This window comes from Terrapene carolina, unplaced genomic scaffold (genome assembly GCF_002925995.2).
Source record: "Terrapene carolina triunguis isolate 2854851 unplaced genomic scaffold, T_m_triunguis-2.0 Scaffold22, whole genome shotgun sequence".
Classification (NCBI taxonomy): Eukaryota; Metazoa; Chordata; order Testudines; family Emydidae; genus Terrapene; species Terrapene triunguis.
The window spans coordinates 20,591,348-20,610,405 of record NW_020664373.1 but is presented as its reverse complement, the minus strand read 5'-3'; the positions used below and the strand labels follow the sequence as shown (position 1 = coordinate 20,610,405).

Sequence of the window (19,058 nt, the reverse complement as noted above, 5' to 3'; positions counted from 1 at the left end):
TTTACTTGTCCTATTTTAATTATGTGTGAGTGTGTTTAACATAACTTTATGTCTTACTCCCTTCTTCCCTACAGCTCCATCTGCTTGCGTGTTTATCAGTTTTTAGACTGTGAGCTCCTCAGGGCAGTGATCATCGGTTCCTGCTGTTTGGAAAGTACCTAGTACATTGTAGCCAGGACTAGAAACATAATAATGATGACACACAAGATATGTAAACATACCTAAGACTGAAGCAGGGTTTGACTAGGTCAGTACTGGGATGGGAAATTTTCAAGGAAAAACAAATAATTGGATCTCTTCTTAGCAGGCTGTAGGAAGTAGACTGTTGGTGTTTTAGTAAGTTGCACTCTCAGTACTGCAGAATGATGCATGCTGTTGAACAGTGGTGAGTGCTGTGTTGCTAGAAGCGCCATCCTTCAGGTGAAGTGTAAAATCATAGTCCTAGCCGTTTGCAGCCATTAATGGTATTCTAGCCCAGAATAGTGGTGCTAATCTTAGTGTCCCATCTGTATTCCAAATCACCCATGTTTTACTCAACCTACTATAATTCTCCCTGTATTTACAGTTCTCTTACTTTCCTGTCCGAAGGTATCTCATAGAAATGTTGTGCCATGTTAAACCACTGTTGTATTTCACCCCCAAAGATGGCTGCAGTGGATGATTTCTTTGTACAGTTCGTGTATACAGGTGTTGAGTTTCTAAAGTGCTTTGGGATCCTTTGGATTAAAGGAGCTATACAAATACAAAATTGTAATGTTCTATAAACTTCATTAAGTGTTTTTGACTTTGCAAGATTCATACCCACACATGTGCCATCAGTATTGAGCCCTCATTGTATGACATACAGAATAGATAAGTTGTCTTGTTAACTGTAGCCAGAAGTGCCATTTAGCTGCTGGCACCTCCTAGTTCAGGGAGCTGTGTTACTACCAGCCCTAGAGAGACAACCAGAAGCGTTAGTTGCAGTCTCATATCTAACTGCTTAACAATTGTGTGGTCATTTATAAAGAGCTGTGATTCAGGAAACAGGCTACGTTGCCTTTGAAAAATGTCATAGAGCTGGCTGATTTTTTTCAGCATTTTTAATGCTGAACAGGCATTAGCCATATTAGCATTAACCTATGTTAGTCATCCTGTCAGAGAGGTTACACAGAAGTAACTACTGGTGGGGAATGAATAGTCTCATGTCAAGGAAGCCAGCTACTGTATGCTTCCTCTGCTTGGCAGAAGGCCCAGAGCTGTGTGTTGGTAATGGCATTGTATGGCCAGAAATCTGCAAGGTTTTGGAAGCTTCAGTTGCAGATTCTTGTCTCCTCATTTGGATGATATACACGATAGCATTGATAGTGTGATGCTGTTACAAAACTGACCTTTTAAACTGCAGATATTTTTGACTGAGTTCTCTTCTGTGTTGTTTTTGGTAGAAGGGGAACTTATGGCTCGTTGTGTTTAACATATAAATTACATTTTGTGCTAGCTAGACTCTGCAAAGTACCATAGATTTCAAGTACTTGATTCCAATATTTGGTTAGGCAGCATCACCAGTGTGTCTTTTGATACATCTATACTGCGGGGGGAAAACCACGGCACCGAGTCTCACAGCTGACTCGGGTTCCTGGGAGCTCAAGCTGCAGTGCTAAATATTGCAGTGTAGAGATTTGGGCTCCGGTTGGAGCCCACGCTCTGAGACCCACCTCACCCTCACCACCCCCCCGTTCAGACATGCTTGCTGACTTCTCAAGGAGTTTTCAAAACAGAACTGTACAGATCACTTAAAATCCACTTTTCCAAATCTATAGTCTGGAGCATCAGATTAGTTCAAATTGTAGTTGCATAAGGCCATTATCATAGAAGAAGCATAGAAGATTAGGGTTGGAAGAGATTCCACCACCTCCCTAGGTAACCCATTCCAGTGCTTCACAACCCTCCTAGTGAAATAGTTTTTCCTAATATCCAACCTAGACCTCTCGCACTGCAACTTGAGACCATTGCTCCTTGTTTTGTCATCTGCCACCACTGAGAACAGCCATGCTCCATCCTCTTTGGAACCCCCCTTCAGGTAGTTGAAGCCAAAAGGCTGCTATCAAATCCCACTTCACTCTTCTCTTCTGCAGACTAAATAAGCCCAGTTCACTTAGCCTCTCCTCATAAGTCAATCCTTGAGGGGGCCATTTAAGGATCTGGGGCAAAATCAGTACTTGGTCCTGCTAGTGAAGGCAGGGGGCTGGACTCGATGACCTTTCAAGGTCCCTTCCAATTCAAGGAGATGGGATATCTCCATTAATTTAAGTCATGTGCCCCAGCCCCCCAATCATTTTCATTGCCCTCCACTGGACTCTCTCCAATGTGTCCACATCTTTTCTGTAGTGAGGGGCCAAAACTGGATGCAATACTCCAGATGTGGCCTCACCAGTGCTGAATAGAGGGGAATAATCACTTCCCTCAATCTGCTGGCAATGCTCCTACTAATGCAGCCCAATATGCTGTTAGCCTTCTTGTCAACAAGAGCACACTGTTTACTTGTATCTAGCTTCTCGCCCACTGTAATCTCCAGGTCCTTTTCTGCAGCACTGCCACTTAGCCAGTCGGTACCCAGCCTATAGCAGTGCATTGGATTCTTCCGTTCTAAGTGCAGGACTCTGCACTTGTCCTTGTTGAACCTCATCAGATTTCTTTTGGCCCGATCCTCTAATTTGTCTAGGTCACTCTGGACCTTATCCCTACCCTCCAGCATATCTACCTCTTCCCCCCAGCTTAGTGTCATCCGCGAACATGCTGAGGGTGCAATCCATCTCATCGTCCAGATAATTAATGAAGATTTTGAACAAAACCAGCCCCAGGACCGACCCCTGGGGCACTCCACTTGATACCGGCTGCCAACTAGACATTAAGCCGTTGATCACTACCCGTTGAGCCCGATGATCTTGCCAGCTTTCTATCCACCTTATAGTCCATTCATCCAATCCATACTTCTTTAACTGGCTGGCAAGAATACTGTGGGAGACCGTATCGAAAGCTTTGCTAAAGTCAAGGAATAACACATCCACTGCTTTTCCCATATACACAGAGTCAGTTATCTCATCATAGAAGGTAATCAGGTTGGTCAGGCATGACTTCCCCTTGGTGAATCCATGTTGACTGTTCCTGATCACCTTCCTCTTCTCCAAGGGCTTCAAAATGGATTCCTTGAGGACCTGCTCCATAACTTTCCAAGTACTGAGGTGAGGTTGACTGGTCTGTAGTCTTCCGGATTCTCCTTCTTCCCTTTTTTAAAGATGGGCACTATATTTGCCTTTTTCCAATCATCCAAGACCTCCCGGGATCACCACAAGTTTTCAAAGATAATGGCCAATGACTCTGTGGAAGGAAAAGGCCCGGGTAGAGACCATCAAATCGTGAAAGTCAATGGCTACGCAGATGGTGTCAGAGAGAAGGCTTTGGATTCTTTGACCCTGGGATGGTGTTCCAAGAAGGAGGAGTGCTAGGTAGAGACGGGCTCCACCTAACGAAGAGATGGAAGAGCATCTTCACAAGCAGGCTGGCTAACCTAGTGAGGAGAGCTTTAAACTAGGTTCACCAGGGGAAGGAGACCAAAGCCCTGAGGTAAGTGGGGAAGTGGGATACTGGGAGGAAGCACAAGCAGGAGAGCACAAGAGGGGAGGACTCCTGCCTCATACTGAGAAAGCAGGATGATCAGCGAGTTATTTTAAGTACCTATACACAAATGCAAGAAGCCTGGGAAATAAGCAGGGAGAACTGGAAGTCCTGGCACAGTCAAGGAATTATGATGTAATTGGAATAACAGAGACTTGGTGGGATAACTCACATGACTGGAGTACTGTCATGGATGGATATAAACTGTTCAGGAAGGGCAGGCAGGGCAGAAAAGGTGGAGTTGCATTGTATGTAAGAGAGCAGTATGACTGCTCAGAGCACCAGTATAAAACTGCAGAAAAACCTAAGAGTCTCTGGATTAAGTTTAGAAGTGTGAGGAACAAGGGTGATGTTGTGGTGGGAGTCTGCTATAGACCACCAGACCAGGGGGATGAGGTGGACAGGACTTTCTTCTGGCAACTAACAGAAATTACTAGATCACAGGCCCTGGTTCTCATGGGAGACTTGAATCACCCTGATATCTGCTGGGAGAGCAATACAGTGGTGCACAGACAATCCAGGAAGTTTTTGGAAAGTGTAGGGGACAATTTCCTGGTGCAAATGCTGGAGGAACCAACTAGGAGCAGAGCTCTTCTTGACCTGCTACTCACAAACAGGGAAGAATTAGTAGGGGAAGCAAAAGTGGATGGGAACCTGGGAGGCAGTGATCATGAGATGGTTGAGTTCAGGATCCTGACACAAGGGAAAAAGGAGAGCAGCAGAATATGGACCCTGGACTTCAGAAAAGCAAACTTTGACTCCCTCTGGGAATTGATGGGCAGGATCCCCTGGGAGAATAACCAGGACTTCCTTGACTTTAGCAAAGCTTTTGATACAGTCTCCCACAGTATTCTTGCTGGTATGTTAAAGAAGTATGGACTGGATGAATGGACTACAAGGTGGATAGAAAGCTGGCTAGATTGTCAGGCTCAACAGGTAGTGATCAATGGCTCCACGTCTAGTTGGCAGCCGTATCAAGCGGAGTGCCCCAAGGGTCGGTCCTGGGGCTGGTTTTGTTCAATATCTTCATTAATGATCTGGAGGATGGCGCTGACTGCACCCTCAGCAAGTTTGCATATGACACTAAATTGGGAGGAGTGGTAGATATGCTGGAGAGTAGGGATAGGATACAGAGGGACCTAGACAAATTAGAGGATTGGGCTAAAAGAAATCTGATGAGGTTCAACAAGGACAAGTGCAGAGTCCTGCACTTAGGACGGAAGAATCCCATGCACTGCTATAGACTAGAGACCGAATGGCTAAGCAGCAGTTCTGCAAAAAAGGACCTTGGGTTATAGTGGACGAGAAGTTGGATATCAGTCCAAGCTGAAGGTCCGTTAAATCTATGTCAAGTTAATTCTTTATTGGGCTTCTCTTTGAAGTATGTTGTAGCTGATTATAAACATTTTATAAGTAAAGGAAACCAAATTTGGAGAGAGGATGTGTTCATCAGCCTATAGATGTAAATGTGATAGTTATATAAGTAGTTCCAATACAAAAAAGACTAATCATTAAAATAATTCTTTTAAACAAAACAGAATTAGAGCTAACTTCCTCTCATTCCACAGCTAAAACATCTCAGACCTGGTCTATGCTTAAAATTTAGGTTAACCTAGCTACCCCTCAGAGATGTACTTACGCTGATCTATGTCCCAGCATAGACACCATTAGGTCAGTGGAAGAATTCTTACATCAACTTAGCTTCTGCTTCTCGATGGAGTGGATTAACTACAGAGGCAAAAAATAAATCCTCCTTTCAATATAGAAAGTGTCTACACTATGGTGCTACAATGTCACAGCTTTAGTCTGTAGAGTCTGTAGCATAGTCAAGCCCATAGTTGTGGGTTTATGTACTCTGGGAGAAGTAGACAAGTTATCACTAATAATGTATCTTGCTTAACTTGGTCTTTTAAATAGCTAACTTTTAAAATAATACAATGTCCTATGGAGTTCAGATCTTAATGTGGACAAACTTTTTCTTTTTCTCTCTTGGTTTTTTATTTGTAAAATGATTTGGATTAATTATATATCAATAGAGCATTGAATAAGATTTTTTTTTTTTGGTTTTTGTTTTAAGTTGCTGTGTGTGTATCAAGTTAATAGAAATTTTAATAAAAATACAACGTTAATAATTGAACTCAGAGGGACATATTGGAAAATCAGCATAAGTAAGCATAAATCAGTGTAATTCACATGCAGAAGAATGTGGTTGTAGCAGGAAAAGCAACTATTAGAAGGGTGAACTATAAAATAAATTGTGTGCAAGGAGGAAGGGTGTAGATATGCCTTATCTTAGGCCATTCTACATCCTTCTTGTGCCTTGGTTGCTTTTCCTGCTACACATCCACACTTCAGCCCTTTCAACATGTAGAAAAAAACCCTTCTTACACTTATTTCATCTTATCAGCTGGTTTGTCTAGATAAGAATAAGAGGTCAATAACACATACTAGCTAATCACAACATTTCCTCAGCCTCTTCTTAATCTAGAAAAACCCAATGTGACCATCTATTTCACTTTCCATTGCGCCCAATATTTCTGAGCCAATTTTAGAGGCAAATAATTACAAGTGCAATTTTGCACATATAGAAATAAAGACCAGTATCTAAATATCTGAACTTATTCAGTTATGCCCCAGGTCAGCAAAGCACTGAAACACGTTCTCAAGTCAAGCTGGGATTTAAGCACATGGTTAAAGCTAAGAATATGCTTAAGTGTTTTGCCTGAACTACTGTCTTCAGTTAAGGTCTGATCCTTCTTCCATTAAATATAATGGCAAAAATCCCATTGTCTTCAATGGTGCAGGATCAAGTCCTTATGCCCCAATAATCTAAAGGCAATTTAGGGTGTTGATGTTTAGGGTGCTGATGATTAATTTTTTTTAATGCTGCATGAACATATACATAAGATTAACTGGAAAAAAAGATTACAAAGACTACAGAGTTCAAAGGTTTATCCTTAGTTTGTACGTGTGCAAACTTTGTGGACTATTATCTATGTATTTATTAAGTAAATTAGACTTAATTTACTAAGTCTTGCTTTTTGCAAAAAGGTTACCTATGAGAATTATCATATGCTTTGTCAATATACATTTCTACATACATAGGACAGCCATTAAAATGATTATTGGACTTTTTTATGATGTTAGATTGGTTAAGTATGTTTTCGGTCCTGAGAGATGCTGAATTGGCTACAATGGATGTGGTAAAAGCTGAGTTCACCTCAGAGTTTGAACAAAAAAGAATAAAGGTTACAAATTGAGAGTCGATAATCTAGATTGCCCATTTAATTCAGTCCTGAACAATTAAAATGGTCAGTTCTATTTTCCTGTCCTAACTGAAGTTTGTAACTTATTCCCAGTAACCAACATTAGAACTCCATATAACTGAATGGAATAGGAGACACAATTAAGCTGGCTGACCAGAGGTTTGGATAAAAGGTGGAATTTTTCACTATAAGCAATGTAATTTGGGAGGCCCAAATATAGCTACAAGGATTTAAGAATAAAATGGCTTATACTATCGCTAGTTTTCAGACGATGACTTTTAGTCACTTACCAAGGGATGTCTGGAACATGTTGGCAGGAGAATAGAATCTTCTTTTTTCCAAGTTGTTTGTTCCAAGTTAAATCAGTATTAAAATGGAAATAGAAGTGTTTATTTGAATTATGTGCCCATACTTCCATTCACCCTATTTCTCTTTTCCGTTTGGTCAATGAATTGGCCTGAATTTTATTTGTAGAGTAGTGAAATGGGGGTGGGGGGGGGGGAAGAGTTAAAAGTTCAGTCCAGTGAACAATGAAAAAACATTTCAATTCTGCAAATAAAAGTAGAAAATGAAATCTGTAGCTGTTTTGATGTAGGAATATTACTACATATAAAGCAAATAAATCATCTTCCTGAGTGCATGAACATAGCATGACATTAGCTCACAGTATATTGTCTTGAACCTTGAAGTTTTGAAAGGATATCCTAAAAGTATTTTTCAGAGATTTTTTTCCTCTGGTTTCCATAGTTTATTGTAATATTCCCCCAGGGATGTTTCAAACGGAATGTTTTTATTTTTTAATCAAACTTTTTTTTTCCTCCCCTCCACCTACTCAATTGATATTTCTCAAGATATCAAGTTGCTAGCACTGAATTTAGTTTTTGGACGGGGCATTTATTTAAAGACTATTTCACATAAAATATTATGTGGACTATTTTTATCAGTAACTAAATGAAACAGGTAAGATAGTTATATATAATTTACTGCACATGAAATAATATGTATGCCAATATTCACTCTGCATATCTATATTCACTAAGACCCTAATCCTGCAAAGACATATGCCTGTATTTTACTTAAAGCCTTACTGGCCTCATTTTTTTCCTCACGTGCTTAACTTAAGTACATATGGAAGCCTTTGCAAGATCTGACTGCAAGTGCCAAATTCTGCCCTCATCTCCACACCATAAGCCAGATTCTCTCAACTAACAATAATATAAATCAGGAGTAACTCCAGTGAACTCAACTTGTGAAAGGGTGAGGTGAATAACATTCCTTGTGTCTAATTTAACTTGTGAATTTTGCTTTCAGGGCACTTAAGTCAGTCTCCCTGCTTGCCTTTCAGAATAAACATTGTTTGAAATCAGTATGTTTTTCATGTTTGTTTCAGTGGGCCATTAAAGAACATTTCACTGTATGCTTGGGGGGAGGGAGAGAGGCAATACCTAACCACTTAAATTTTTCTGTTAAATGCAGTCTTGCTAACTCATAAGCATATGAATCCTATTGAAGTCATTGAGTCTACTCATGTTGTGAGGTATTATAATTAATTGAGTCAGAATCTAGCTTTTGATTGAGAGTCATGGACAATATTTAGGAGATCTATGCTAGGGGTTCTCAAACTGGGGGTTGGGACCCCTCAGTGGGTCGCAAGGTCATTACATGGGAGGTCGCGAGCTGTCAACCTCCACGCCAAATCCCGCTTGCCTCCAGCATTTATAATATTTAAAAGGGTGTTTAATTTATTAGGGGGGGTCGCACTCAGAGGCTTGCAATGTGAAAGGGGTCACCAGTAAAAAAAGTTTGAGACCCACTGATCTATGCCCTATTTTCAGTTAGTGGCATTTAACCATTCAAGTGTCTGAGAAAGTCTGAGTAATGTTAAGCTGCAAGCACTCAAGTTTGTCAGATATTGGTTATTCATGGAATAATGTTCACAGCTAATTCTGGTAAAGAAATTTCTAGGAGGTCATTTCAATAGTTTAATTGTCCAAAATAAGTTATAGATCATATACAGTAAAACCTCAGAGTTACGAACTCCAGAGTTATCAACTGACCAGCCAACCACATTTGAAACTTGAAGTACGCAATCAGGCAGCAGCAGAGACCAAAAAAAAAAAAATCAAATATAGTACAGTAGTGTGTTAAATGAAAACTATTAAAAAATAAAGGGAAAGTTTAAAAAAGATTTGACAAGATAAGGAAATTTTTTCTGTGCTTGTTTCATTTAAATTAAGATGGTTAAAGGCAGCATTTTTCTTCTACATAGTAAAGTTTCAAAGCTTTCTGAAGTCAATGTTCAGTTATAAACTTTTGATAGAACAACAATTACATTGTGTTCAGAGTTGCGAACATTTCAGAGTTACGAACAACCTCCATTCCTGAGGAGTTCGTAACTCTGAGGTTCTACTGTATGGCTTATATAGCGAAATGCACATACTCAGAGACAGAAGGCAAGGCTAATATTCCAAGGACATTATCCTGTCCTTGTGCACAGACATCACATTACCCAAAGTGCACCTGAAAATGACAGAATTTGTCCCTTAGAAGTGACTCATTGGTACATTTTGATACAGAGTATCATGTTAAAGTTCCCTAAATGTCTCATTAGTAAATAGAGATATGAAACACTAACAGCTCAAAGATCTGCACAGAAACACCTCTCCTCAACAGATTGTCATGATGTTTTGTATGTGAGGTCAAGGTGGCAGCACTTTGAGAATGTATTGAGATTCATTGTAGGAGCTTCCTCAACTTGTTATTGCCTGGTTTTAAATAAAGTCAGTTGGAAGGTTTTTGGTTTCTTTGTTTTGCAGCGATATAGATCAGCGGTTCTCAAAGCCGGTCCGCCGCTTGTTCAGGGAAAGCGCCTGGCGGGCCGAGCCAGTTTGTTTACCTGCCGCGTCCACAGGTTCGGTCAAACGCGGCTCCCACTGACGGCAGTTCACCGCTCCAGGCCAATGGGGGCTGCGGGAAGGGCGGCCATCACATCCCACGCTGCTTCCCGCAGCCCCCATTGGCCTGGAGCGGTGAACCGCAGCCAGTGGGAGCCGCGATCGGCCGAACCTGCAGACACGGCAGGTAAACAAACCGGCCCGGCCCGCAAGTGGCTTTCCCTGAACAAGTAGCAGGCCAGTTTTGAGAACCACTGATATAGATGACTTTTTAAAGCATTTAATGAAATTATTAAAATAATAAAATTGTTATGCACAGTTCTTTCAGGTGATGTAAGGTTTATTTTTTTAAAAAGAAATTTACAATTCACTACAAAATATTAAGGGCCACATTGTGGCTGGCCCTGCATCCACGTGGAAGAGGAGGAAGCCCCTTCCATTCATATACATGCTCCAGGCACATTGGATGAAATCATGGCTCTGTTGAAGTCAGTGGGATTTTTGCCATTGACTTCAGTGTGGACAGGATTTCCACCCTATGTGTCTAGTTACTCCCAGGGCCGGCTCCAGGCACCAGCTAACCAAGCACTTGCTTGGGACGGCACCTTAGAAGGGGTGGCCAATGTTAGGGTAGCGGGGGTGCCCGCAGTGTTTTTTGTTTGGCAGGGCAGCGCTTGAGGGTTTGTTTTTTTTTGGTGTTTCGGCCAGGCAGCGCGGGGGCTTCGGCAGCGCGGCGCTCCGGGGGGTTTGGGCGGCCCGGCGTGGCGCTCCGGGGGGTTTGGGCGGCCCGGCGTGGCGCTCCGGGGGGTTTGGGCGGCCCGGCGTGGCGCTCCGGGGGGGGGGTGGTGTTACGGCAGGGCGGCGCTCTTCTTTTTTGCCTGGGGCAGCAAAAAAGTTAGAGCCGGCCCTGGTTGGTCCGTGTTGGTATCACCAGCAGCACTATCGCCTCCCGAGGTCTAATGCTGAAACATACTGACCCAGCACAATAGGGGACAAATATTACACATATTTAAAGGGTCAGGAAACAGCTACTAAAGTGAATGCTCCCTTGGGAGCCCTACAAGAAAATCTGGCTGAGTTGGCCAAAATTTTCCTTGATGATCCTACTGAACATGCAACTACTCAAATGCAAGTTGTGCCTGGAAGGCACAATAAAGGCCATGCTATATAAAAAGAATGTAGATATTCAGGATCAATATGTTCCTTCCTTTCCATTTGGGGCTCAGAACTAGAGCTGTGTGAATTACTGATTTTTCAGTTCTCTGGCTAAACCAAAATGTGTTAAGGGGAAAAAAACAGATAGTAGTTTCATTCAGCTCCAAACAGTTTCATTTTAAAGAGTTTTATATCTTTTAAAAAACACAATGGAGGTAAAATTCAAAACAAAGTAATTTCAAATAAAAAAAGATCAAAACATTTCATTTTAAAAAATCAAAACAAAACATTTAGTTGAAGGTTTTTTGTCTGTTTTTCTCAGTCTGAAACAATTCAGTGGAATTCAACACAAACTTTCAAAATGTTTTCTGTTGACCTGAATCTACATTTTTCAGTTTTAAAAAATTGCCAGAATCTCCCTCATGGTCAATTATCAAATAGTGGAGACCATAACTTTGGAGATTATTGTTTATATAAATATACTGTTTGTTTCATTCACACAGGTTTACCGAGCAGAAATTGCACCCATTAAAGAAAATGTGAATCATGTCAATGACCTTGCTCACCAGTTCACCTCCTCTGATATACAGCTTTCTCCATATAATCTCAACTGCCTGGAAGACCTGAACACAAGGTGGAAGCTTCTACAGGTAATATTGTCTTAATCATTTTTGAAGCTCTGCATTTACGTGGACATGTTTTTTCTTGTTTTGTCCCAGTGGAAAATATATTGAGTGATAGAGAAAATTGTTGCTATGCAAATTACAGTGTGCATACCTATTTTTTTTTAAAAAGAAAGAAAAGAAAAGCTGATATTGTAAATGGTTTTCCTCATATATTTCTGACCACCCAAATCTCACTCTCAAGAACATGATAAATTGAGCTAACCCTATTAATTGTAGATAATTAGCATGTAGCCCATGTGTAATTAAAAGTATGCTTCTAGCTCGTTGCTTAAAATTCTCTCTTCAGGAACAGAATTTTTTTTTAAAATTTCATCACCGTAAAACAATTATAAACACCAAAAGATGTGCATTTGTTGCAATTTTACTCTACCATGTATTTCATAGGACAATTTATTGTGGGTTAGGCATATCCAATCTTTACAGCTCTTTTGTACGGCATATGGAAGATTGACTTTAGAGAGTTTATTTTCACAAGTCCAGTGTGTTCTCTTTTCTGTTTCAATTACTTCCAAGGACATTCATTTTAAATACTTCCCTGTACAAGCAGCTTAGTGATCCTGTGCAGTACATCCATTAAAATCACACCTGTGGAATCAAGTTTAAAATTACAAAGCATTAGATTCATTAGTCATTGGCAGAATTCAGTAATCCTATTAAAGTAATCAAAAAAGTGGATTTTATGAGTTTGCTTTTAAAGCTGAAAAAGTATTAAAATATTTTATCACATCAGAATGAATATCAAATTTAAATGAAAACAAAAATTGAAAAGATTATAGAACAGATTTTACAGAGATGTACATCCACTTAAGTTTACTTATTCTTCATTATTTTCCAGCAAAGCCATCTAATATGCATATATTACAGCTTTTCTTTTACTTTATGCAAGTGACCCCCAATTTGGATTAACGGGAGACGTGTATGTGTGCATGCGCAGATGTATTTCAATGTGTTTCATTCCAAAATCTGTGAGAAACAGTAGTCAGTGTGTTAACTTTAACAGGGACATGTTAAAAATATGTAAGTAGGTAGGAAGTGCAGGATAAGCCTGGAATTGGATTGAATAATGTAAAGTCCTGATGCTTATCATAAGACTTCAGATTTTCATGGATAAGAATAAACCCCCTTCCCTCTTTTCATGCACATGATCAGAGATGACCAGTGCCTGCCTATAGCGTGTGTGGTGGGGGGTGGGGGTGGGGGGAGGGCAGAGTGAGACCAGATGGCTTCAGCAGTGTTCTTGAGCATGCTCACTACAAGCCAAACAGCAAATTGGAAGGGGGGCACATGACCGCACATGCCTCTGTATGTCTTCTGTGCTGTTCGTGCTAACACTATTTCCTCTAGCCAGCATGTCAGTGCACCTGTGTCATCATACCATTCAAGCAGGGTGCCTGACACATTTATGCCCCACAAGAGATCCCAGATATAGGTCTCTTCAACTTTTCCTTCTCCAAGAATTAGTCCCTTGCTCTTTGCCAACTGCTCCTGCAAGCCCTCTATCTTCCCATATGCTTCTCTTTCTGGCTCATTCTTAGCAGCAGGCTCCATTCCTAATGATCCTATGAGCCCTTCCACTAGCCAATCTCCCTCCCAGACTGGCCTGTAGATTTTCTTCATCGTACAACTATAGGCACCAATTCTGTGGGTGCTCTGGGACCGGAGCACCCACGGGGAAAAAAATGGTGGGTGCTGAGCACCCACCAGCAGCCCACCTACCAGAACCTCCCTCTCCCCCAGCGCCTCCTGCTCACTGGCGGGCTCCACCAATCAGTGCCTCCTGCCTGTCACATATCAGCTGCTTCGTGACATCAGGAGGTGCTGGGGGGGAGTGGGGAGGAGCGAGGGCACAGCACGCTTGTGGGAGGGGGCAGAACTGGGCAGGGAAGAAGCAGGGCAGGGGCTGGGAAAAGGGGTGGAGTTGGGGCAGGACTTGGGTGGAGCCAGAGGGGAGCACCCCCCAGCAGATTAGAAACTCAGCACCTATGCACAGAACAGTAAATGCTTGGTATGCCTGATAGCCAGTCCTGGTTTCCAGTCCAGCTGGGGAGGTGCCTGGTTTAGCCAAACCTCTCATATACATGCTTTGTTGATCATGTTAAGGGCAATGTGAACCACTTCCTAATTAAATGCCATGTAGTGTAGGTGTACAGGCAAAAATTATTCATTTGGAAAACTCCAACACATCTAAATAGTTGGATGTACATATCACGAAGGTACATTTGCTGCATCTTATGTGAATATTAAGAGGAAAAAAAGCTTGCTTGCGTCAAGAGTAGCAATGAACATGCTAGTTCAGATAAAATGTTAATAGTATTGGACCTTAAACCAAACGCAACAGCTCCACATCCTTCCAGACCTTGACTATGGAGCACAGGAGACATTATTAAAACAGACTAGCATAAAATGAAAAGACAGAACCAAGGATAAAGTGCTCTCCATATTCTCCAGTGTAATATTACTAAACATAGTGGCTGTAGTGGATAGGGTGAGGGAGATGTGTTTCAGGAATAGATTTGTCCAAGCAATAGGAATTTGAAATAAAAGAAGAATTGGCCATGGTGTTGGGGAGGGAAAAGAACATCCAAACTTGAATATTTTTATGGAAACTAATCCACTTAGATTCATATAAATATGATATTCTATTTATCTGTAGCAAAGTGTGTCAGGGCAAGATATTGGAGCAGACAAAACAAATAAATCAGTGGTGGTAAGATCGTGTTTTATGCTTTGTTCATATTTATGGAAATAAGTATGATGGTGCATGGAAGGCATTCTGATAACTAAAGAACAGAGGTAAAAACATTGCAACCTATCTATAACCCTGTCTTGAAGGAAGAACCTAAGTAGATTACCCATTTTAAAGGAATCAGGATGTGACGGGGGGGTGGGGGGAAATTGCATAATTGAATAATATATTCTTTTTGCTTCAAGTAAGAGGGTGCTGGGTGGAGAGATAGAGAACAAATTGCTTATATTTAGGCAACCTGTATCATTGATCAGTAATTGTCTGCACTGTATTCATACCTGAATGGCACTTGTGACCGGGTGCCTGTTGGAATGGTCTGAGAATGCCACCTCAGGGCAGACTGCAAGAAACACAGCAGACAATCACCACAACTGGTGGCTTATTCTGTAATTAGATTCACCAAACTAGCAGCAAAAGAGCTTCTGTAGCACCACACCTGTTAACCAGAAGCCTAACACAGTCCCCTTGGCTCCCATCCAGAAAAACAGGTCTACTATAGTGATAGGTTACTGAAAACCCAGTTCACCATATGTGAGGTTCTACTAATCCCAAAGGTTCAGAAACTTACCCCCAGGTCAATGTGTATCTTAGATATTACCCAAATATCATGCTGTCAACCAATGCTTAGTAAACTAACTAAAGATATATTAATAAAAGTATAAAATAGAGTTATAAATGGTTAATAGATCATATACATACAAATGATTGTGAATTCCTTAAATCAGGTGTGTAGCAGTGGTAGAATAGACTGCTGGTTTGCAAAAGTCACCCTGGTAACTTCCAAAAGATTGAAAGGTCCTCAGTCCATTGTTCAAAATACTCCTTTTAATTGTAAATCCACAGTCCAGAGAATTGGAGCAGGAATGAGGCAAAATGGAGATCTCTCAGGTCTTTTTTATATCCTCTGCCATGTGCTTGGAAATGTACTGTCCCAAACAAAGCCCATAGCCCCTGTGTATGGAAAGTGTAGCAGAGCTCTGACCTTGCCCCCGTGGGTCCTGCGCTTCTAGGTGGTATATGCTAGCCTCAGTGGCTCACTGTGACCCTCCACGTAGCCCTTCTCTCTCTAGGGCCAGGGTTGCAGTCTACTGAGTCCTTTTCATCATAGGCCAGCAAGGAGGTTGGTGAGAGAACTCCCACAGTCTCTGTTGTCCCTAGGGACTTGTTTTAGAACAGTTTAGCCTCCTGTCCTGACAGGGACCTGACTTCCCCTCCCAGGAGGTGTTCCTGTAGTGGTGGGTTGGGGGAAACTCGGGCCTGCCCTCTACTCCAGGTTCCGGCCCAGGGACCCTAATGGTAGCAGCTGTTGGCAGCCAACCTTTTACTGCCAGAGTTGCTACATTTCCCTGGGCCACTTCCCCACAGCTCTCCTGCTTCTCCCTTCTTCACCCTTACCTTAGGGCTCCCTTATCAATAACTTGAGGGCGTCTTCATTAAGCAGCCCTTCAGCCACACACTTGCTCTCCCCTGGCTCTCCTCTGTCTGACTGGAGTGAGCCCTTTTTATAGTATCAGTGGGGCCTTAATTAGAGTCAGGTGGTCATATTAGCTTAATGGCCTCACCTGACTCTTTGCAGGTTAATTGGAGTCAGGTGTTCTCATTAGCCTGGAGCAGCCCCTGCTCTGGTCAGTCAGGGACCAGAAAACTGTTAATCCAGTGGCCAGTATATCTGCCTTCTGCTATTCTGCTGTACCCAACTGTCCTGGGTCTATCACAAAAGTTACTGAGAAAGATGGAGTCTGAGGTCACATGTCCACATCACACGTCCTTAAATGTTTTGCATTGGCTCCTTGTTGTCTGAGGTGTCCTCAGGAAGAGCTATCTGGAGAGTTAATTCTTCTTAATGGTCCATCAAGCTTGAATAGTTCAGTCACAATGGGTTGGCGAGACTTTGTGGGTGTTACCCCAAGAACAAACACATTTAAGGTACAAATACCTCCCTGATATTCAGAACTTCAGATACAGTGATGATACATGGTTTTAACCAGGATAATCATACTTGACAAATTGTAACTTTTCCATTGATATCTTACATGATACATTTTATATCAACTTTATAACACTTTATTTCAAATTTAGTGCAGTTGTGCAACAGTGGTAGCAACAATGATATAAATATAACAATGATATAAACGGTTAACTTCCTTTTCATACAGCATCACAGCACTTTCTAGTATATTTCCCACATTGGTCTATGTTAGGATTAGACTTTTATTTCCATGATCAGTACCTCCAGTAAAGTCTGTGATTAGGTGAGACTAGTTCTGGAAGAATCGCAACTTCTGCCAATGCAGCATGAAAATTTAACTCAAACAATGAATGCAACAATCATTCTAACTAATGGGATAGTTTCCTAACCTTTCTTGAGCTTCTGGTTTTCAACTGATTGCCAGTTTCGTCTAATTCTTTCCATAGTTTTCTTTCTTTCATTAGAGTCATTTGGTATTTCCCTACCTCTTTGGCCATCTCTGCCCTTTATTATTTTTTCCTATGCATGTTTTCATTCTATTTATTTCCATATTTCTTCCTTTTATGCTATTCTTATTTTCTGTTTCTCTCTTTGGCTTCTTTTTACTCATTTTTCAATAAGTAGTGCCTATTTATCTTTTTGTTGCTCTCTTTCTCTTTTGTCTATATTCCTCTCTGTCCATTTTCTCCTCTTTCTCCCCTTTCTGTTTTTTCTTTCTTCTCATCTTTATCTCTTTTTCTTCTCCAGCCCCCCTTTCTTCTTTCCTTTGTTTTTCTCCCCAGTTTGATATTGCCCTGTTTTTTCTCACTGTCTTGCCATCAGGTAAAATATTGCTGAAACACCAGTTCTCATCTCCCACAAGACATCATGTAAAAGTACTATATGAATAGTTGCTTTCCTGATATCCCCACCAGCTGTATATCCCTTCCTTAATACATATAAGTGAGATGCATAAAGCTTACCAGATATGAAATGATGATGAGTGCTGATCTTAGGGGGAGGTCTGGGATTATCTAGTCCTAGAAATTTTTAATAAACTGAGAGTGGAAATAATACTTTTCTGCTTTAACACGGGGATTTTTATAAGAGCGGAGAAAAAATCTCAAATAGTCTAGTACTCATTTAATTTAAAATCTTACGTAGAGTCTACTTTGTACATTTTATTAGCTTGCATGCAAAAACTTGTCCTGCTTCTTGTGTAGTCATATATACCAGCACAAACTGAATGCACAGGGCATGAAAAATGCTATCAAAGCACAGTTTTAATACCATTCAAAATGAAGTGGGCAATTAACACCTCTTCACTCATAGGTCAAAGGAGAGTTAGTGGGTTACAGGTTGTTGTAATGAGACATAAAACCAGTGTCTCCAGTGTGTCCACAATTTTTGGTGTCTAGCAGAGTCATGAATATAAGCTCCAAGGCTCATCTTTTGAAAATGTTCTGCCAATTTCCTATTATGACATGGACTGATAGGTCAGATATGGAGTGATCGCTTTGTGAAAAGTTTTAATCCACAAGTGATAGGGTGTTTTTGGCTTTTATCATTTTTCTGTGAGTTCTTTTGAAAGCATAGTGATTGCCTCATGTCACCCACATAGTTGTGTGGGGCATTTGATGCATTGGATGAGGCTCCCCACGTCTTGTGTTAGGCATGTATAGGACCCATGGATCTTGAAAGTTGTGTTGTGTTGGGGGAGTGGTATTAATCATTGTAGCAGTGGAGATATGTCTGCAGGTTTTGCAACTGCTGTTATGGCAGAGTCTGGTGATACTTTGAGTTAGTGGGTTCTGGTCTGTGGGAAACTTCTTATGATGAACTTGGTGAGGAGGGTTGTTTGAAGGCCAAAAGAGGGGGCTCAGGAAAGATTTATTTCAGGATGTGGTCCCCATCAAGTAGAGGTTATAATTATGAGTTGTGGTAGGTGACAACTAGGAGTATACAGTCAGTAGGTCCCCCCATATTGAAGCAGGTTCTCTTGATGCAATCTACTTCTCTAGTGTAGTGTTCTTGGCCACGTCTACGCTACCTGCCGGATCGGTGGGTAGTAATCAATCTATCGGGGTTTGATTTATCGCATCTTGTCTAGACGCGATAAATCGATCTGCGAATCGATACCCGTACTCCACTTTGGCAGGAGGAGTAAGCGGAGTCGATGGGGGAGCCGTGGCAGTCGACTTGTCACCGTGAGGACGGCCAGGTAAGTCGAACTAAGATACTTTGACTTCAGCTACGCGAATAGCGTAGCTGAAGTTGCGTATCTTAGATCGATTTTGCCCCCCCCCTTGTAGACCAGCCCCTTGTTTGGTGAAGGTGGTTTTAAGTGTGTTAAGGTGTGTATCCTGAACTTTCTCCTTGGAGCATATTCTGTGGTATCTGAGTGACTGCCTGTAGATAACAAATTTCTTATTATGTCTAGGGTAGGTTCCTGTATCTATGAAGGTAAGTGTGATCCATGAGTTTCTAGTATATAGTTGCCTGTAGGATTCCATTGTTGAAGCTGATCATGGTGTCCAGGAAGTTGATGCTGGTGTGGGAGAGTTCTAGAAATTTTAACTAATTTTTTCATTAATTCACCTCCGCCATATTTTGTACCTCTCTTATATTTGCTTCCTGCCAACATATGTGCAATGGAGTACTACTGGCAAAAATGTTTGCAGAAAGTGGGCTTTAAATGCACTTGTATGA

At 41.3% G+C, this 19,058-nt stretch overlaps 1 protein-coding gene across 1 annotated transcript in view; it reads left to right on the top strand.

The window, feature by feature from the left end:
• Positions 1 to 19,058, top strand: part of LOC112125929 (dystrophin-like) — a 1,989,526-nt gene that overhangs the window by 1,738,312 nt on the left and 232,156 nt on the right. Inside the window, exon 60 of the mRNA XM_026648920.1 lies at positions 11,473 to 11,619. Within this exon, the coding sequence (XP_026504705.1) occupies positions 11,473 to 11,619 (147 nt within the window). The remainder of the gene's footprint in view (positions 1 to 11,472; positions 11,620 to 19,058) is intronic.